Source organism: Clinocottus analis, unplaced genomic scaffold, assembly GCF_023055335.1.
Source record: "Clinocottus analis isolate CAN_PGR_092001 unplaced genomic scaffold, fCliAna1.0.p SCAF_11, whole genome shotgun sequence".
NCBI lineage: Eukaryota > Metazoa > Chordata > Actinopteri > Perciformes > Cottidae > Clinocottus > Clinocottus analis.
The window spans coordinates 16,575,802-16,597,816 of record NW_027175832.1 but is presented as its reverse complement, the minus strand read 5'-3'; the positions used below and the strand labels follow the sequence as shown (position 1 = coordinate 16,597,816).

The 22,015-nt window shown below is 42.3% G+C and overlaps 2 protein-coding genes across 2 annotated transcripts; one reads left to right on the top strand and one right to left on the bottom strand.

Moving 5' to 3' along the window:
- The first annotated feature begins 11,067 nt into the window (after positions 1-11,067).
- Positions 11,068-17,187, top strand: pter (phosphotriesterase related). The gene is made up of 5 exons (XM_068571182.1): positions 11,068-11,130; positions 11,481-11,914; positions 12,271-12,536; positions 13,916-14,056; positions 14,910-17,187. The coding sequence occupies exons 2-5, from the start codon at positions 11,483-11,485 to the stop codon at positions 15,118-15,120; spliced, it is 1,050 nt and encodes a 349-aa protein (XP_068427283.1). The 5' UTR covers positions 11,068-11,130; positions 11,481-11,482; the 3' UTR covers positions 15,121-17,187.
- c1ql3b (complement component 1, q subcomponent-like 3b) lies at positions 15,016-18,007 on the bottom strand. Its single transcript, XM_068571183.1, has 2 exons — positions 17,249-18,007; positions 15,016-16,955 (listed from the first exon to the last, which is right to left on the bottom strand). The coding sequence occupies exons 1-2, from the start codon at positions 17,858-17,860 to the stop codon at positions 16,776-16,778; spliced, it is 792 nt and encodes a 263-aa protein (XP_068427284.1). The 5' UTR covers positions 17,861-18,007; the 3' UTR covers positions 15,016-16,775.
- Between the last annotated feature and the right edge of the window lie 4,008 nt (positions 18,008-22,015).

Sequence of the window (22,015 nt, the reverse complement as noted above, 5' to 3'; positions counted from 1 at the left end):
TGGTATTTGAGATACACAAGAGACACAAACGAGCAATGTAACTCACCACATTGTTTTGCAGAAGGCATGGTACGGATCGGGAACAGGGACGGCAGCCAGAGAGCCGAACAGTCCTGCAAAGACAGCCGAGGCCAGCAGCAGAGTCCTCATGCTTGACATGGAGCAGGTTTCTTCTTCCTGTGGAGCAGTGGTGTTGGTGAGAGAAGGCTGTTAGCTGACTGATTCCGCTGCAGGCTTTATTTATACAAAATATCAGGCTTGTAGTGCGTCCCAGATAAGATCTTTGAAATCGATTTGGCCAAGGGTACGACTTGTGTGTCTTGTGGTCATTGTCTTACTCTGTCCTCGCTGGACCTTGTGACCGGCCTGTCTTCTGGTAATTGGCTTGCAGGGGAATCACTCAATTCAGTCAGTCTTCTCATTACTCGTTCACGCTGCGCTGCCTCTCTCCTCTCCAGGACCGACGGCCTTTTGGGTTAGTTGAGACTCCGGGCTTCCACTTTTGCCGATTTAAAACTTGACAACCTCAAGTTCATTTTGTTGTACTGAAGTACTTAAGCTGGGTACAGTTTTACACTCAAAGTTCACATCAGAGTTTACATTTCACCAAACGTCTGTCAGAGATATAAAAGTACTCTGTACTCACGCTCTGTGCTGAGGCTCACAGCTGAGGTACGTTTCATTTAGTGGTGGCTGTCCTCTTTTGCTGTAAACTCAGAAAATCTGAAATGGAACCAGCCGTGGCTTATGTTTTTAGTATAGGCGACCCTACAACCACCTAAACTACTAATCTTGATACTACTTGCAATTGTGTTTACGTAATACTGTAGTTGAATGTACTATGACCACTATTGCTATAATTAGCACTATTATTGACACTGCTGCATTTTCCTGCTGCTGCTTTCAACACTTCTAATGACGTCACCTATCACATGGCTACAACTGTTAACCTCTGACACGGCTGCAATTTGACAATTTCTTGGCAAATCGCAGCCGTGGTGAGGCCTTTGCCAATCCGTAACAATAACGAAATGATGTAATGAAGAGCAGTTGGTTCTATCAAGACTCACCTCAGACCACTGAACATTTGATAAACTTGCCTCAGTAGACTCCCCGTCTTTCTTTGAAGACGTTATGGATGCTAAAGGTAAATGGTCGGCTCTGATAGCATACATCCTCGTCTCTGACTGTGCTTTGCATTTGACTGTACCAACTGTTTCCTCTGCATTATGTTTTGTATGTATTATGTTTTGTCTTATGTCCCAGGAGGATTAGCGGCCACTCAGGCGTCAGCTAATTGGGACGCAGTTAATAAACTAATAAACTAAACTAATACGATGTCAGCATGACTGCTGCAGCTGTAATATCTTCATTAGTACAACAGATGCCTCACAAGTCCTTTGCAGTATTATTCTAAAATGTTCAGTGAAAAATTGAAAGCATTATTCTAAATACTCCCAGGATGCACTGCACAAGACAAATATTTTCTGCAGAGCCTGCATTGGTTCAAATTCCAGAAGCTAACACTAAATTAATAAAAATAAACTGAATAAATGCCTGCATACGGCAGTATGGTAGTGAAAAACTACCATAGTAGTTTGCACTTCATGGTCTACTAAATAAATTTAGTAGACCAGTACTACTATAATACTGGAAAGCACAACAGTAAAGGTACTTACACATTTACATACAATAAATACAATACAAAAAATGTGTGCATCAGATTACTTTTGGACTGTTCCTGCATTAGTACCCTCTTCTGATCCCGACGTGTACTTTTACAGGGGAGTAGCACAGGGTTTTCATGACATGCCCTTTATACGGCCGAGTGACAAATAAATGAATTATTTTTTCGACTGGCAATGTTTAAACGTTCGCTGATGCTGGAAAGAAGCGGACACGATGATGTGGGTTTACTCGATGGTGACATCAAGGGAGACTTGATAGAACCCAGTTAAAAGTGGGGCAGTGCAGATGAGGCTCTGACAAGTCCTCCCTCTCTGCAGACTCAAGATGACACGCTGGAACAGATTGGATTCAGAGAAATGTAGCAGTCAGATGACAGACCTAGAAATCCTTTCTCCTTCTTTGAGTTGTGAACAGGTCAGTCCAGGTCAAGGCCCTCTTAAGGTTAATGAATAAGTAAAATCCTAATGATAATAAAACACATTAGGGTAATTAGGGAGGTAGTTAGCCCTCTCTTGTCTTAAGTAGTGTCTGTGTTAGTGATTATTGGTAGGAAAAACAGTTGGATTTTGTCAATACTATTAGCAGTCTACTGTGTAGTGGCTAGCACTGTCACCTCATAGTTAAAGGGGCTGGGGTTCGATTCCTGATTGCGGGTGATTTCCTCTGTGTGTACTTTGCAGCGGGTTCTTATTATTTTGCTATATTTGCTATCTTAGATGGGGCTACAAGAGGCGTAGCAGTGACACTTCACTCCGCGGAGTTAGCGTCCAGCGTGCTATCGTTCGCCACGTTGGAGAAGCTCGCTTCATTGCAACCCACGAGGCCTCGTGCTGCTGGCCTCTCTGTCTGTGTCGCTCTCCAGCTGCCAGTCCTGTGTTTGTTCCTCGCCACGCTTTACTGCAGAACACTCACTAATCTGCGTTTATCGCTGGTTTCTTTGTGTCTTTGTATTCAAGCCCAGAAATAAATTCTGTCACCTAGCAATGCCAAACATCAGACACCATAAAAACGTCAGCTGAAATTGTTGCTGCTTTCTGTCATTCCAAGAATAATGCATTCCATACTGTGATAATTGCTCTCGCTGGCTATTTGCGATGCCTTGTGCTGACGTCGGCAACCGAGCCGGTGCAACAGATTCAAGCGTTCAGTTCGGTGAATGGCTGCGAAAAATGTCACTATAGTTGTACTATATTGTTGGTTTATTGTGTTTCTTTGTGTCTGAACACACATGGGGTAATGCAACATGTCTTTTACATGTTCATACATTTAAAGATGGTGAAACATTGTTTATTTCTGTTCTGTCATTGATTGAAACAAATTTGCAATTATCATAAAATGAAACAAACCTTTAACGATCAGAAAACATAAAGCCAGTTTTACTTATACAGACACAAATTACAGTTGACAAATGTACCTCAAATTGGTCAATACAACATGTGACACCCTGTATCCTTTGACCTTTAAGTCAATTCATAATGAAACTTAATTAAACTCATGCAACATATTCTTCCGTCCAATTAGGTTTTAAATGTGCAGTTCAAAAATGATTTCAAAGATCATATATTAGCAAGAAGTAAGACATTTACTGTACAAGCTTTCATGGTGTGTTCTCTTTTTCATGTTGTCTCTGGAGACAAATATGTCACCATTATTGTCATCTTCATGCACATAAAACATTTCCTTCTAGTTTCCACCCCCTTTTTTAACTCTGTGAAATCCCTATATTCTGCATTATGGTCATTCACAAGTCAGATGACTTTTCTAAGTTGTCTGGACATACTCAAAGTGGAACAGCACAGAATCAGGAGGCTTGACAGTGTGGAGAAGATGCCAGCGGATGTCTACATATATTACATGACTCCACAGCAAAAGAAAACATGTGACTTGTAACTTTCAATGATTTCTTTATTCTCCCTGAATCACGAGCACAAAGTCTTTAATGGCTAAACCATGTATTGATATTTTAAACCTACCCAATGTCGAAATTATGACCTGGAAACATGTGTCCAAAAGACCACAAACAAAAGTATAACTAATTGTATAGAAAGCGCTACCAATGTTATCTTATAAAACACACAAACAGCAGAGTCAGAGAGGAAATAAGCAACAGGAACATCGTGAATATGTTTATATATTTACTCAAATCAACCAGAAACCATGAGGTCTGTCTATCTAAACTCCAACAGGAAAGATAATTAAAACATTTACATAAAAGAGCATTCAAGTATTTAGAAAAAACAACAACACACCTGTGTAATCATGCATTGTATAATTCCTCCATTAAGAGGCCCTATTGTCTAACCATAGTGTGCTTTTACAAAGAGTAAAGGAAAGCAAGAGTTGCTAAAGAAAATGGTGACAAAATAACAACTGACACTCAATATCACTTTAAATTACTTCAAATAAACCAGAAAAAAAATATAAACTTGTTTAAAATAACCTACATTTTTACCCTAACCTGTGTGGGCTAACCACGGTGTTAGTTGACCTTAACTTCATTCTAACTTTTTTTTATGATAAGCCATTGGAAATGCAATGCCCATTTAGCATTTTGATTAAATATTTAGTCTCTCACACCATTTTCTGTAAAGTTAATGACACTTGCACCAGGAACTTAAATCTCAGAAATGTTGGCAACAAGAATGTTATGAAGGTCAAAGTCCAACATTTAGTCAAACAGTAACGTTTCCTGTCTGCATAGATAAATGGTTAACATGCTTTAAATTAAATGACTAACCTCTATGTTTTTATTGATTATATTCATTTCCTTGTGTGGAGAGTTGTGATTTCATTCCAATTTTGCAATTTAGTTCCCGAGTTCTGTAGTTACACCTCATCAGGTCTCAACAGGTCAACAGAATGATGGAATTGAAAAAACACAAAATCTTTGCCATCTCAAATGTAACCTTTATTGTGTAAATCCATGCTCTTTGTCTGCATTGGCGGGAAATACATTTCTACCAATGGCACCAACACACATTCGGGTTACCACAATCATTTGCAGGCAGAGAGTCCAACTCCAAGGCAGAGCCACTCGTTAGTGAACTCCACGAAGCCCGGAGCTTTGGTGAGTCCACTTCCTGTCCAGGAAACAGACAATGATCGACCATCAGAGGGTATAACGAGTTAATTTTACTCCGTTACGTGGACTCAATAACCTTTTGGAGTAGCCTACATTGTACTTTTCAGTGTAGTTTTGATGCAGAATACTTTTACCCGTGAGTAGATTTTTCCACAATCAAAGAAAATGCATCGCAAATAAATACAGGGATACTTCTCCAACTTCACTTGAGGAAGATCATCTGTGGTTCCAGTCATACGCACATTGTCTGTCTGTGTTTCTTTTCTTCTTTGATTATTTCTAAAGTCATTTGTTACCTGAAATGTTACCGAAAAACATTTTTACTGTCTCTCTCTCAAGTAGTTATTTTGATGACCACTTTAGAAAAGTAATACTACTTGAGAACAATCTAGAGACAGAGATGGTTTTCAGTTTAGAAGTATTCCTGACATTTTGACTAAAATTACATTTTTAAGAGTTTCAAAATAGTCAACAATATTATCACTTTTCACTTATGAGCACCTACCTTGTATTACGTTGTGGAGGTTACAGTAGTTGGTGCCATTGTCAAACAGGCTGAACCAGAATGCAGAAATGGATGAACCCTGAACAGCAACCCCAACAAAAAAAGTTCGTAACAAATTTCCAATGGAGTTTACACATAAGAGCCATCTATAAATAACAACTTATTTGTATTTCTTCTAAAATGAATATCCTTTTGACTGATGGTGATTCAGATTGAGTATGAATTGCCCGCTGGACACACCGGTATCTGTCTCACCTCTACATGGCAGCCCAGGCTCATCGCTGTGTTGATCATGGTGAAGTTCACGCTCTCGATCTGGCCGATCGCAGAAGTGTGGTTGGCCTGGATTAGCGCGGCAGTCACTGGGCCGAGCTGGATTACAACAACGTAAAAAAAGAGGAATTTTGCAAATCCATAACAACTACAGACATAATGAGCAAATACAATCCATCAAAACTAAATACATATTCACGTTTCTCACCTTGTATGAGCCCATCGCCTTCACCTGAGTCACGATGGCCATGTTAACTTGAGCACACGGCACTCCGAACAACCTGGGAGCAGAAGGAGTCAAATGCCTATCTGTCTCTCTAATAGTTATTTGTATTCATACATACTTATTTGACACATTCACACCGCAATGAACCATCAGAAAACCAATCTAACTCACGCTCGATCCCAAGTAGAGGAAGTCTTACCAGACAATCTTGCAGAAGGCGTGTGTTGTGTCAGTTGGAACGCCATTTGTGACGACGCACAGTCCCAAAATGAGAGCGCAGGCAGCAACCAAAGTCCTCGCGGCCATGATTTTGTTTGTTTCGTCTTCCAGAGTTCACGCAGGAGAGTGTGGATGTTTCTGCAGGAAGGGGTTTTTATAGAAGCGTGAAAGAGAACAACTTGGAGACCACTGGCTTGTCATGTGGACCCGTGGAAAAAGGGATTTGCATGACACTTCACATGGATTGCATGACATCTGTCACAGGAGCAAGGTCGGGTTCAACAGCTTGAAATCAGGCGGGGCATGTTAGGGCATTTTACTTTTCATGGTTGAACTATCGAATCGGTAAAATGTCAGAATATATTTTTTTTTTCACATTTAGAAAAGCCCATCACATTTACCCTTCAGAGAACAAGATGCTGTGTTCATTGCTGTGCAATCCAAAAGCTAGATATTCATTTTATTGGCATGGAACAATAAACCTGTTATTATTTTTATTTGAGATGCTGAACCTGATTAATTCGCTTCAACCAATTATCAAAATTGGTTCAGATAAAACATTTTCCTCTTGACTAATCAATTAATTGACTGCATATTTCATGTATCATCAGGAGGGCTTACAACTTTACTAAAGATGTACTTTTGATTAGCCTACTCAAAGTTACTTAATTATTATTTCAAACAACTAGATTATTTCAAGTGAAATGTATTTTGTGTTTGTAGCGATTTCTTTCCATTTTAAATTGTGTCCAAAGCTGTTTTTTTATTGCTTCTGCAAATTTTGAGAGATTGTCACCAAATTTGGTCAGAAAATCGTTCTATTTCTGATGTGTAACGTCTTCGTCTGGAGCTGGTCCTCACAGGGTGCTCGAATGCTGTGGTCAGGGCTCAGGTAACAAAAGATTGATGTCCCAAACACTTTTGCTTTTGGCTACAAAATTCAATTAAGTTCCCATAAAAGTTAACGGGATTTTCCCCGCGAACATATTTTCCCCGCGAATACCAATGAAGTTTAAAACAGTTTGAAGGTTAGCGACACAAAAGACCCTACACAACTAGGTTTAGTGAACAATCATCGTGGCTTCAATTGAAACAAAACTAAAATGCTACAAAAGTACTTGCTAAGGCAACAAAATGTACATGCAGCAGTCTTCCAAAAATGTCTCAAACCTTTCCTTTCAATAACTAATAGTGCAGAGCTTATCAGCTGTGGTCCAGAAGGTCCATACGGGTCTAACTCATGGCCTTGAGTCCACACTTACCAAACTAAGTGCTCAAGACCGAAACTTCTACTCCGGAATTGAGAAAGTTATCAGAACTGTGAGTGCGGGGTCTTTTTTCTTTTCTTTTTTTTTGAAGTCATCAACAAAACCTACCGGCTTAAAGACTCTGTCAAGGTCTGGAAAGACTTTCCGAGACAAAGTGGAAACCGTTTCTGCGGAGCCAGAAAGCCATCCAAGCCCACACAGACACACACACACACACACACACACACACACTCATAAAACAGCCTGCAGAGATTGTTTATGTGAGGTTGAGGGTCGGTAAACTGCATGTGGGTGGTGCGACACTCTAATGAACGCTTGCCCTCAAAGACACCCATCTTGACCGAGAAGGTTTCATCAAACCAAAGAAACTTTTTACAATGACAAAACCGGTCATGGGGCTGATTTCTAGTGTTTTATAATTTCTTTTATATTTAATGCACAGTACAAAAGGGATGGTCATAGTAGAGTTACTTGATTTGTTCCCGCACTTAATCACATTTTCCTGTCCTTAGAAAACACGTGCCTCTGCTTAGATGCTATAGTTATTAATGGTGATGGTTCCAATTCCTCATGGTGTCATTGTTCCCACGATTCATTAAATCACTGAAACAAACCCAGTTTGAAACAGACATGCCTGTTGAATCACAAAGCTTGAGGCTTGAAACAGCCTAAACCAGCGTTTACGTTGGATAAAAGACCAGAAAAACCAGCAGAACATCACAGATCACTGCTGTCTGTTATTGTCATTGGGGAATTTAAATGGTGCCGCAGTTCCCTCGGGCAGAAAGGATGTGCACGTTTCAGCTCATGTACAATGTGGGCTACTGCAGTGGAGGAATGTAATTAAGTACATTTACGTGAGTACTGTACTTTTACTTCACTGAAGTATTTTCTTTTCATGACACTTTTTATGTCGACTCAACAACATTTCACAGGCCGTTTTAAACGTTTGACTCCAGAGAACATTCATTTGAAAGCTTTATTTTCTTTACAAATGAAGAATTTGCTCCAAAAAAAAAGAAAGACAATGTACAAGTACGGATGTAACGGTGAGTCGATTCATGGACATGTTTTGCTAATCCTTAAAAAAAATATATATAATTTTGTTGTTCCAGATATTTTAATGTGAGGTTAGAAATTCATGATTACAACAACTTAAATCCTGCTTTTAAATTAATGCATGTTATTATATAACATGTATAAAAGTCACAAGGGCCACTTTCATGAAGTACATTTACTTTTAATGCTTAAAGTCCTTTTTTGTGTGATCAGACTTGCTGAGGTAACATTCCCAATGCAGGATTTTGACTTGTAATACAATGTTTTTCACAGTGTGTATTAGTACATTAAATTCCGGTCTGAATATTCCAACAGCTGAATAATCTGATGCTTTACGTCCACATCAAACTGCAAAAGATGTGCCTCCTCTCTGTCTGCAGAGGGCACCAGATCACAACACTCTGTGGAACCTGGAAATCCTCACAGGCCTCGGGCCCTCACAGAGATAAACTCTTTCTCCTGCAAACATTGTCTGTATATAAAATGTAAAAAAAATGTATATTGCAAAAGTGTTCCTTTATAGAAATGCAGACTGAAACAAAGAAATTGGTGTTGAAAGTAAGGACAGAGGTGAGTTGGGAGCAAAGAGGCTTTCAATAAATTTACAATTACAATCGGACGGCTCTTAAAAACGGGGTCTCATAACAAACAAACCGATGCGTCAGAGGCCGAGCGGAGTCTCAGGAGGTCTGTCCACATGTGAGAGGCCGGATCACGTCGTGCCTCTCCTCGAGAAGCTCCCTGTGGCCGTGCCCGACTGAAACATGTCCTCCATGCAGATGAATAGGAGGGACAATATTCTCCTGTCACTAATGAGGAACCCGGCAGTGCGACGCTCCGGGTAGCGGCGCCACAACAACTACAGTTTACCATAAAAGACGCCGGATTGTTTTGGAGTTGGTGAATTTATTGAAGCATCTTTGTTTTTCTTCCATTTGTTGCAGTCGCGGGGGGAGAGTTGACTGCATTGATTTGGGGTTTTCAGCTTATTATGAGGAGAGTCGCTTCGTTGTTTTCAACGCATTAGTGGGGCTTTACTTTTTAAGTGTGTCACTTTTATTTCACAAACCTTCCGGATCTTTGTTTGTTATTTATACTAATTTTTGAGACCCCGCAAGCTTGGTGGAGAGTTGTTTTTAAGTTTCAGTTTTACATAATTAAATGTAGTTGTGTCAGTGACAGACAGCACAGTAAACGTGGGCGTTATGTAAGTTAGAGAGTTCATGTACAGAGCACTTAAACATCACAAAGGGCTCAGCGACCGAGGGAAGACATTGTACAGGCACAACACAATGGTTATAAATGAAATATAGATAATAAGTATAGGAAACCAAACAAACTGAAATGTTTTGAGTGGCTCTTTTTCTTCTAAAGCTGTTCACAGTGTTTAGGAGACACAACTTTAACAGCCAATATGCAGAGCTCTACACTTGTTAGAAAAGTAATCTTATTTTGAGTTTGACGATGAGCCAGTTCAAAGAAATCGAAATCAGACACATCTGAGAGCTTCTGGTCAAAAGAAGAGTAACTTTTTCTCATCTCAGAAATATTCATCTGCACAAGCGAGAGACAAAGTAGACCTGAGTGGCCCCAGGAGCCTCCTGGCTGGTTATTTGGCTCTCGATAATAATTTGCCTTAAGTTAGGAAACAAACAAAAATATCTGACTTGTCTACTACCTCTCAACCAAAAAGAAAGTAAAAGAATTAAACATAACCACATACTCACGGTTGACTGCACTAAGTCGCTTTGGAGGAAAGTGTCGGCTAAATGACATGTACTGTGATGTACTGTAATGTGATGTAACCAGATCGTGAACATCACGGCTGCTGGTCTGCTCTACAGTACTGAGTCGTCATCTCGTCAACAAGTGGACAGCGTCGTTTGGATGACTGTTCTCAGGTCAGATCCATGCTGCTGTGGACACCATCTGCTCAGCGAGGAGCGAGCGACAGAGAGAGGAACCGTCTGTCTCTCCAATCATGCGTCACCGTCTTCTCCAGATCTATAATGTCAACGTTTTTTTTAATGGCAGCAAATGACAGTGACATTTAGTTTGTGTATTAAGACTTTATTTGTGCTTACAGGTCTAATTCATTATTAGTTGGAAGCTATAAATTATAATTGCATCACATATTATTGTTTTATAGACCAATAAGAAGCCATTAATCATTAATTGTTTGAATGTTGACCTCAGCATAGACCAAATCTCTCCGTCAACTATAGCAACTTATTAACATTTACAAGTCCAACCTTTGTGGATTCTTGAAACAGCCCTTTTACTGCTGACATAGTGACATTTTAACTTGTTGCTGTTAGCTTATTAAAATGTCAGAAACTTTGGTGAGACTTTTCCCAAAATTGTCACCAAAATGTAGATTTGATCTCCGTGAAAAACAAACATATTTTTTAGTAAGTTATAGTTTATATTTGTTGTCATATGTTAAATTAAAATGAAAGAATAACGGTTTACAGTTTCCAATCCATAGAACAACAGATATAGTTATCTTCAGACACTTTTTTTTATTGTGTCTTTCAAAACGAATATTGAATATGATATTATGTGCACACGTATCCCTAAATAGACTGAAAGAACCGCTCCATGTGCCATAAGAAACATCGCTGTAGTTGGCGTTGCTCGTTGAGACGGAGCTGCTTCTGCTGACGTCCTGTCGACTTCCTGCACGCGCCTGTGGTCCCGTGATCTCTCGCGATGTTTCCCACTTCTCGCGCTGTTTATGCTCCTGTCAGCTGCAAACGGGAAAGTTGTAGAGCGCTCGACTTGCGGTGCACATTAAACAGAAAACAAGGTCAGTGGTTTGTTTGTCAACCGTTTATAGACATTTCAGGATGAAAGTTCATTTTAGTGCGCAAAGGTTTCGGTTGATTTTACCGATTCGCGCCTCAGTTTTAGCCACTTACGTTTTGCAGTCCACAGGTCAACAGCCTCGAACTCGAACTACACAATCCTGTTCGATGTGTTACAATGTTGCCAAACCGTTGCAACATCTGATATGTGTGTCATTTCTACATACATTAATAATCAGAATCAGCTTTATTGGCCATGTGTGTATTGGTATAAACAAGATAAATATTTTTTAAAAAAAAAATGCATTAATAATATGTGTCTTTTCATGTTGTTGGACGCCCTGAACACCAGTCATGTCAGCATTAAGTGGCAAGGTCCAGACCGTCCTGGGCCTGGTGGATCCGGACCAGCTGGGCCGAACCATGACCCACGAGCACCTGACCATGACCTTTGCCTGCTGCTACTTCCCGCCCCCTCCGGGTGACGAGGCGGTCGCGCAGAACCCGTTCCAGATGCGGCACATGCACTGGCTGAGGCAGAACCCTTACAGCTGCCACGAGAACCTGCTGCTGGAGCAGGAGACGGCCGCCGTGCAGGACGAGCTGCTGGCGTACAGGAAGGCCGGCGGGGGCGCCATGGTGGAGAACACCACCGCGGGCATCGACCGCGACCTGCCCACCCTCAAGCGGCTGGCCGAGAACACCGGGGTCCACGTGGTCGCGGGCGCGGGCTACTACGTGGACGTCACCCACACCGAGGGCACCAAGAGAGCCAGCGTGGAGCAGGTGAGCCCCGGTCTGAGCGTAGGGCTCACAATCTGGCATGCATGCCACCGGTACTGATTGTCTCAATCATAAGACAGGAAGAACGTCCTGCTTTAATCGGTTGTGCTGACGATTTGACACATCTCTCGTTCCACCTCCGCGTTTCTTTTGATTGTTTTGTTTTGAGTCCAGCGGGTGTTCCGGCTTCTGCGTCTGGCCCTTTTTTTTCGTCACGACGCAATGGGAATGTGCACGTACTCTTTATGGATGTTTCGATATTATCACTCGGGCCCGACGTGCGTTGTTCACGTGCGTCGAGCCTGTCGAAGGGGTGCAAACGCGCCTGACAAGAGTCCTCGTTTCCCCGCTCCCGTCAGCTCACAGACATCATCGTCGGCGAGGTGCTCCACGGCGCCGACGGCACCGACATCCGCTGCGGCGTGATCGGGGAGATCGGCACCGGCTGGCCCATCACGGAGAGTGAGACCAAGGTGCTGAGGGCCACGGCTCACGCTCAGGCCCAGCTCGGCTGCCCCGTCATCATCCATCCGGGGAGGGATCCCGCAGCTCCAGCCGAGGTGGTCCGGATTCTCCAGGAGGCCGGTGGTGACGTCAGCAAAACTGTCATGTCACACTTGGACAGGTGAGGAGTCCCTAAAAAGCAGTTATTCCAGGAAAGTATGTCGTTTTTAACAGAGGTGTTGACTTTTGATTAGTTACAATCACAGTTTGGGCGACCTTTCCCGTAAGCCTCACTACTTCCTGTTTCACATCCCATCCCTGACATTTATGTTTCCCTTCACTAAAAAGAGAAATGCTTGACAAATTAAGAAGATAATCAATTAATTTCACCGTCTCCCACGTGAAAGTCTCTGTAGCTATGGATGAACTGGAAAAACAACAGCTCTCTTCCTGTTAGGTGTCATGAGACGATCCGGCAGATTTTCCCTGTATTCTGGCAGTTGCAGGCTTTTTCTCATGCAGTCATGTTCTTGTTCACTCAAAACTCAGCAGTGTTACACAGTCGTTGTGTTAAAATGTATTCATGTGAAAGAAGTTGCCGCAGGTCCCACTCACAGCTGAAAGGAGGCTGCATGTAGCGGGATATCACTCATTAGTGAGCTCATCATTGATGATGTCCAACCCAACTTCAGAGACACGAAGGAACAAAAGCAGGAGGTTCGTTATTTTAAATTCTGGACCAAACCGTGGAAATCCATCAGTGTGTTTTCAGACTTTAGTTGGGTTTTTTTTAAGAAGAGTCCACTGCACAATGACCTGATATGCACTTTCATGTCATTTCCTGAGCTGTGCTTGTTGCAAGGGAATCATGTTTACTGTAAAGGACGGTGATCAGCGTCCCCTTGCAGCAAGAAAGATCACCTTTTAATGTATGGGGATGTCAAATCTGATTGTCGATCAGTTTAAACTGAAGTGCTCTTTCAATAACATCATCTTATTTAGTGGAAATACTATAACTTATTTTTAGAGTCGCGTTATGATTCAAATGTTTAAGGACGACCGCAAATGTTTACGGTGTACATTCAATTTTTAAAATTAAAATAAGCTCTTTTCTGACAAACTAGTTGATTTTAAATGTTGATTCACATGCTATCTTTGACCTTTTTTTAATGAAAAAAAAGAAGCATTACCTAAATGTGGTGTTAGATAAGATGGCATATCAATCTACATTTCATCCCAATATCATTTTTTTTTTGCTTTCTACAACAAATTATTCTAGCCAATCTTATGTTGATCACTGGTCTTCTCCATTTTTGGAAAGTTATAGAAATTGCATTGAATAATCTCTGTAAATATACGGAGTGTACATGTATATGTGTGTGTGTATAGATAGATAGATAGATAGATAGATAGATAGATAGATAGATAGATAGATAGATAGATAGATAGATAGATAGATAGATACACACGTGTGTGTCTGTGTATAAAACCCAAGCTGCTAGGTGCATTTCGTATTTGAAATGCCACATAAATCCCCCTCCTTTGACTCTTCTCCTGCAGGACCATATTTGACGAGGGTGAACTGCTCGAGTTTGCCAAGCTGGGGAGTTACCTGGAGTACGATCTGTTTGGAACGGAGATGCTGAACTACCCGTACAACCTGGAGCTGGACATGCCCAGCGACAGCCAGAGAGTGAAGACGTGAGTAACACTGGTCAGGGGGAAACGGGTCTTTGCGGCGCGATCTCTTTTGTGAGTTATCCGGTGTCTTGTCGACGTGTCCGCACATGATGAAATTTGACCACAGCGTTTATTTTTTAGATCAAACCCATTTCACTTTTTCCTCAACAGAGTCCCTTAATGTACATATTACTATACGTAGAGCCACGTCACATGCAGATAATTTAGAGGAAAATGCAGTTTTTTTTTCTGTTTAACACCACGTGGAGAGAAGAACATGTCTTACAGTAGAAGGGGGGGGGGGGGGGGCGTTCGCAAAAAAAAAACAACTGAGACACACAGCTCCCACTGCGGTGGAGGGAGGAGTGATGAATGACGGACACATGTTAGTCTGCACATACGAAAGAAAAAAATGGTTCAACCACACATGAAAAGTCCTTGAAAAAAAAAAAGAGGAAAAGTTTAAAAAGTCACGTAAATGTGTTATATTCATATGTTCATGTCGTTCATTTACACTAAGTTTGAAATAATGATTATGCTTTTAAAAGAAAGACGCTCAAAATATAAGCAGGCGTACACTGAGTACATCTATAAATATGTATTCTTTCAATCAAACTATTGTCTCTCATTCATTTGTTCTTATTGTTGGTTTAAATATTACATTTGATCACTTTTTCATGTGTACACTGAGATTTCACAACATGTTTTTGGTCATGGAAATTTGGTTTAAAGTCACGGAAAAGTAAATCTATTCGTCAAAATGTGTATGAACCCTGGACTGGCAATGGCAGTATGTTCTCTCTCTTATACAGTATGTTGCCCGCCGTGTTGTGTTTATCGCCCCTGTTTTTTTTCGTTTTTTTTTCATGCGCAGCTTGGCGTTCCTCGCAAAGGAGGGCTACAGCGACAAGATAGTGGTCGCCCACGACATCCACACCAAGAACCGTCTCACCAAGTACGGCGGTCACGGCTACTCTCACATCCTGAAGAACATCGTGCCGAAGATGCTGATGAGGGGCTTCTCGCAGCAGCAGGTGGATCAAATCCTCATCGACAACCCGAAACGCTGGCTGACCTTCAAATAAAGCAGAAAAGTGAGACCCGAGCGAGCCGCTTGGACGTCGCGGATGCTTAATCCGCAGGTGACGACTGAATGCTTTTAAAATAGTTGCAATAATCACAGCCAAAGTCATTTTTAAATAGGATTTCCAATGAGTTGTTGTGCATAAATCTGTCGTTAATATCAATGTTGTTCAATTTTTGAGCGTATCAAAAATGTTTAGCTTTGTTTATTCCAATGAAAAATAACTGTTTCATCCAGCTGAAGGAGTTTGCACGTGGGCAACCGTTAATTCAAACTTGATTTCGTATTTATAATATTATATATATAATATTCAGGAAATAACCATATGGAGGAGTCTCGTAGGATCACAGTGCCTCTCATCAGCATTCTTGTTTTGGTCCCGTTTACGTCACATAAAAATAGCTTTTTCTTGCCCGCATTAATGCGAATGCAATCCAAAGCAAATATTTAGTTTTCTCTCTGGCCGCGCTCACGATACCCGTGTTAATTAGCTTATTTGTTTCAATGTCAAAGACGTTGCTCGATCCTTGTAGGTGTCTTTGTTTGGTGTCGGCAAACAAGTTTTATGGGATGAAAATAACGAGCGCGTCGGTAATCAGTATGCCGCTCGGCTCTCGACACGACGCGGCGGTGTTGGATGAGTTGTCCTGTTGCCCCTCAGTGGGTGTCTGGGCGCCTATGGGAGGCCGACTGGATGAAGGACATGTTCTCCTCTCATCTGGGAACAGGTGGCCTCACAGGGGGACTTCGCCGCATGATCAATGGCATGATCGCCACAGTGACTGTGAAAAAAAACAACTATGTGACTTAGATCAATCTCCTGAGAGGATTAGAAAAGTGAGCCAAAGAATTTAATTTTTTTTTTCCCGTGATACGTTACACATAAACGGACAGTCCTAACTGGAGGGGCTTCACAATCAGCAGGCGCTTATCGCGGAAACATTTTCTGTCAGTTTGACCGTCCAGTTCAGTGATGGTGACTAAGCAGCAGACCACCCGGTGGCCCCGACCAGCTGTCACATCCAGACAAGTAAAGTGAGTTACAATGATGTGTTGTGGCTTCAACATGAACATCAGAGGGGGTTTCTTTTTACAGAACTGCTTTTTTTTTTATGCTGCACAGAGTTGAAATGTAATTTCTTTCAGTATAATCATGCATCACAGTACGGCTTTGAACATTTTCACTCAAGAGGCAACACATGTATTTTTTTCAAATGAAGCACACGTGGAATAACTACACTGTGAATTATGTGAGTATTATTGTTGCATCTACTATGAAGTGCTAAAGATCAATACATTGAACGTTCAGCCTACACTCAGTATGTTACCACAGCAGAATATGTTTGACATGTCAGCAAACTTAATTTGTAAGGCAAAACAGTTCGTTCAGAGTGCAATAGCGACACTAATCAATCTGACAAGGATACAATTCACACTTAAACATATACTATCATTATGTTGTATACACTGTAACCTCTGTTTTGCAACGACAACAAAAAAAGGAACAGTTTTTTCCCCCCCCACATGACGTCCTTAGCATCTTTCTGGACTCTTTTGCAATGTGGAAATGGTGAACTCTGCCTCCAGTAATCCAACTGACAGTGAATTGAGCATGAGCAGTGAGGCGAGCTGTGCGCAGAGCGGGTCTTCCGCGTTTCAATCAGCGTACAGCATGAAGCCGGAGAAGGTGCTGTACTTGTTGTTGTTGCCCCCGTGCGCCTTTCCGCCGTCCAGCTTGATGTAGATCTCGTCCCCGGGCTCGAGGTGCAGGACGGCGCTGTTGCTGGCGTAGTCGTAGTTCTGATCGGCGTCCTGCGCGATGGCGCTGGCTCTCACCTGGAAGGCAAAGTGGACATTTCTGCTGGTGAAACGTGCCTTTTTTTCAGTGGCGACACTCTCATATCAGACCTAGAATAACCCTCAGACAGCTTCACTAAACACTAACTACTGTTCTTTCCAGGTACAACTGCGCGTAAAACTTGTGCGCAAAATGCGAGAAGTCCACATTTGTTCATCAAATGTTGTGATTATGTTGTTGTTTTTTTGTCATTAAAAAAAAAACATGACTAAAGAGTAAAGCGAAAACAAATCAAACGATTGTTTAATAATGATAGCATGAAGGGTCCTACCTGGTTGTTCTTGCAGAGGTCAGCCCACATGCTGGTTCCATCTCCGCCACGCATCAGCACATGGTAAACAAAGAAGTAAATCCCCGGTATTGAGCAGGTGAATTTCCCCGAAGAGGGGTCATAGTGGTTACCCAGATTCGTGACGACGTCGTCGAATTTCAGCACTTCATATCCCTCGTGCTGCTTCTTCAGTCCGGCGTAAAACGCAATCTTTGGGATCGTGTTGTAAGTGGCCGCGCTGATGGCACCGTTGGGCCCGTTGGCTCCGGGGGCTCCGGGTGGACCCGGTGCCCCCCTCTCACCAGGCGGACCAGCAGGTCCAGGTGGCCCGGGCTCGCCCAGCGGACCCCTCTGACCCATCCTCCCGACGCGTCCCGGCTCTCCCTGAGGACCCTGGATCAAGGTTGGAAGAGACTGAACCAAGCGGTTGTCTTTGACCGGGTTGGTCGCCTTGGCCGTGGCCGTGGCCGCGGTCCCGTGGGAGTCGCACACCATTTGACAGGACCCGAGCATCTCGTAGCGGGCAGGGGTCCCGGCGGTGTTCACCACGACCGGGATCAGGACCACCAACACCAGCACCAGCGCGACACCACAAACACCAGTTGCGATCATCTGCGCTCTGCGGATTCGCTGTGATCTCCGGAGTGGATGGTCTTCCAGCCTGCTTGCGGGCGATATTTTTGCAGAGGGGAGAATTTCGCCTGCTCTTGTTTTGTACCGCAACTTTTGGAGTCCTTTGAATGTCCACGCGCAAAAGTAACCATCCACAACTTTTCACGCGCTGCGGTATCCGCCCGATTGATTCATCCCCACTTCGCCACCGCTAGAACAACAAGCCCAATAACACCGACAACAAAAACAACAGCCAAAGACGTTCTGAGAGCACACCAAAAATACACAACCTGCGTGAAACGGTTTTGTAGCACAAAGTCGGCTGCCCAAGTTTCTGCCCACCACGGTGTCACAGGAGAGAATGGGCTCGAGGCGAACCGTTGCCCGCTTGTGTTTGGAGAGTGAGGGGAGGGGTGGAGGTGATGGATGGGATAGAATCCATCCATTTCTTCAATCCAAGGAGAGATAGGGGACCACATTCAAGCCCTGTTGCCACTTCAAAGCTCTGAGACGTGACTGCTTTGTTTATTTGATGTGTTTGTTTGTTTGTTTGTTGAGTCACGGAGCTACTTTCCATGTTTTCCGACAGCGGTTTGAGCGCATTACTTCTTTATATTGATGCCCGTGGCGTGACATCGCACGACATGTTATTAGAACCCACACAGCTCTAAAGGTCTCGAGCATAATTAGGCCCATTAAAGACAAAAAAGCTATACTCTGTTGGCACCTGGTCACAGCTCAGTGGCTCCCCGTGTCCAATTTATCACTTGGAGAAAATCTATAGGGCCATTGGAAGGAAGAAGGGAGTAAGCTGGCAGTGAAGGATGACTTCACACAAATATACAGGTGAAATGACTGAATGCTCACGTGCTTAGATGGCAAACAGGGGGAGATCACTTAATTAATTACCAATTGGAATTCAGCAGTAAGTTGTTGTATTGCAATTTTAGTCTAAATAAGTCATTGTGTTAGTCAAATTTCCAACTGAATGCGCAATTATTTAGAAAGTGATTGAAATGGACCATTGATTTCTAAGATTTAAAACAAAATGTCCCATCCACATTAAGACATCAGCACAGTGGCCTTTGTGAGGTTTGAGTGATGAAGGGCTGATTCTAGTTGAGGGGGGCAGATGATGATGTGCTCATGAATGCAGAGGCTGTCACTCTGTGTCGATGGCACCTCGCTGCCAGGTGGAGAGATAGATGAACGGGAAGGAAAAATACAGATAGCCTTGTTTGTTTGGGAGGAGCGAGGCTTTGATTGCAGCCCGAATGAGATTCCGTGAAAGTCACCACTGAATCGTGCTCCCAAAACACGGCAAACAACACCGTTGATGAAGAAGAGTTAAAGGGGCTGTAGATTATAAAGTGAGTTGTATTAGAAGCAATTGTTGAAATGCAATATGTACATGCAGGGGAAAGAGAGGAAGTTGTAGTGTAGCATACAGCCTGTTTTCATACATGTCAAGGAGCATTAAGAACATTATTTAAAATCCAATACAAGCTAAATAACTAAAAAATAATACCACCTGCAAATTCAGTTGTTCTTTTAACTTTAGATTCCAGACACAGCAGACAGCTGTTTTCAACAAAATCGTTTAAATCCACTGTGCTCTACCTGCCAAGCACCAAACAGCAGAGGGACAAAGTGTTGTGACTACATTTGGCAGCTGAGGAGCATAAAACAGAGCTGGAAGCTGCGTGAATAATGGACACATATCCATCATTTGGTCAGAAACACAAACGAATGCAGGTGATGCTCCCTGTGTCTGCTGACTGTCTGCCCTGTGGACTTTAGAAGGAAATGCTGTTGCAGGTCGAGCTGGTTTCCAATGGTGTCTGGTGGCCAGAAAACGTGTTCATGGAGGTTTAAGGTTTATATTTTTAGGTGTCGAGTGGACTATGAAAGGTCAAAGTTGTCCAGATAACCAATAACATCTGTGTTGAACTGTAAAGCTGTAATTTGTTTATGCTAATTCACAAAATGCTAACAAGATAGTATGCTGACGTGCTAAATTAAAACAGGAATATGGTAAACATTGTACCTTCTATAGAGCAGCATGTTAGCGTGCCATTGTGAGCGTGTTAGCTTCATGAGTGTTAATTAGCGCGCTGAAAAAAAATATTAAAGTTCTTAACTAGTTTTCCAACGATGGATATTAATAAGTGAGAGAGAACATGGCAGAGAAAATCTCTTTTACTATTTCCCACAAAGAAGAAAAACTTGCTATTCTTGGTGGTGTTGCTATATTTGACTTTCTTCTCTATTTCCTGGTTTCATTTAGTTTCATTAATAGATGTTTTGTCATAGCTGAGTGTTGGCCGCCCTCAGACCTCCAGCTATCGCATCTTTAGCACTTCGATTACTTCGTGGCCACGCGGTTGCCGTTTATTATGTCGTGTGTGAGGGCACCGCATGTGTGGTTTAAAATATGATCATCTCTAAAAAAGACAACACATTTTCTGTGGGATTGGTGCAAAGCGCGAAATAGAATAGTGTATAATAGAATAGTATATAAAGACACAAATGCACACTCACACACAAACACAGTGGGACATACTGTGGCGGCTATGAGTCAGTGAACACTTGTTAGTGGTCAGGTTCTTTCCCTCCAGTTGGCACGAGCCTCCAGTGACTCAGGGAGACTTGTCGACCGGGAGCCAGAGTGAACAGCAGTGTCAAAAATCCAACAAAAGCTGTGGGAAGAAGACGCACAAGTTGTGTCAGAAAGCTTTTCACAGTATCGCACCAAATTCATCAGCGTGCTCCTTTTTGAATTCCTGCTTTGAAAGAAAAAAAAACGGGCGCAAAGTTGACTTCCATCACTCTTTTCAAATCTTCGTTACTCATCTCACCTCGGCTCTCCGGATTGAAGGGTTCCTCGCTGTGGTGGAGAGTTCTGACAGGTTGGTTTGAGTCTCGACTTTGGAGTTCATTTACAACCAGTCCGGCAGGAGTCCTGGGGGAGCCTGATGATTTTTGACATCCGGACAAGCAGATGTTCAGAGGACATGAATAAAACATACAGCCCATCTGACCACAGACCGAATACTTTCAGTGTCTAATGAAATATGAGGCGGGATTTCAATTCACGAAAGAAATCCTTTTGTCAGATAAGCGTGATGCGGCATGAAATATGTATGGCGTTTATGTAGCCTGACCTGCGTGGCTAAGCAGGGTTCAATTGTGTTTATGACAATCAAAGCCGAGACAGGTTTGCCAAAGAATGCATGTGGTGAATGGGAAGGGAAACTGAATGGACCTCTTGTTACCAGCCAAGAATATAAACCGAAATATTATGTGACCAGTGACACCCAAGTGTTTATCAACTGATAAAACAGCATGTGTGCCGGGCCAGCGATAAGATGCATGTCCCTTAGTACTTTTCACACCTCCTGCTCGTTCAGAATTTCTCCCATAGAAAAGCCAGTGAATAGGCTGGGCTCAACAGTTCAGCTCAGCAGGGGGGGGAACAGAATGCATTACCACACCACCCACTCAAAGCTGGTCCTGTGCGGTATTTAAGAAGGAGATGGCAATTACAATCATGCAGGGTGGGACTTAAGTTTCATGGAGATCGGCGCTTTTCATTCAACTGAAAATCAATGTGATTGTTTGGTTTGATTTCGTTATTCGCGTCCAGTTAAAACAGCTGAAGTCGGGCAACCTTTTCGACACGAAGGGTCCATTTTTAATTTTCTTGTTAATCAGGGAGCCAATTTCAACGTTAACGTGAACACTACGCTCAATTCTGACATCCCATTATGATTTAAATCTACAACGGATCTGTAATTTTCATTGAGGAAACGTGCGTAGCAACATCAGAAAAAAATTAAATGGAAATTCTCCCATAATCAATGGGATTATATATATATATATATATATATATATATATATATATATATATATATATATATATATATATATATATATGAGCACACCAAACAAGCAGGCTGCCATCGTTTTGAAAACAGCCACATCTGGATGAAAATGGTGGTAAGTGTGCCTGAGGTTGAGTTCCCTTTGTGCATGTTCTTCAGTCTTTTCATTGTTGTGAGATGCTGAGTTCTATGTGTGTATTCCTAAAAGAGTTTACATAATTCTGATTTGTAAATGATAAAAAAAGCAATGAATAAGGTCTTAAAATACATT

What these genes read in the sequence shown, in the direction of transcription:
- pter (XM_068571182.1), top strand. Translation starts at nt 11,483, where the DNA reads ATGTCAGCATTAAGTGGCAAGGTCCAGACCGTCCTGGGCCTGGTGGAT. An exon ending in GTCATGTCACACTTGGACAG is followed by an intron (nt 12,537 to 13,915) that starts GTGAGGAGTCCC and finishes CTTCTCCTGCAG; the next exon opens with GACCATATTTGACGAGGGTG. An exon ending in GACAGCCAGAGAGTGAAGAC is followed by an intron (nt 14,057 to 14,909) that starts GTGAGTAACACT and finishes TTTCATGCGCAG; the next exon opens with CTTGGCGTTCCTCGCAAAGG.
- c1ql3b (XM_068571183.1), bottom strand. Translation starts at nt 17,860, where the DNA reads ATGATCGCAACTGGTGTTTGTGGTGTCGCGCTGGTGCTGGTGTTGGTG. An exon ending in ACCTCTGCAAGAACAACCAG is followed by an intron (nt 16,956 to 17,248) that starts GTAGGACCCTTC and finishes TTTGCCTTCCAG; the next exon opens with GTGAGAGCCAGCGCCATCGC.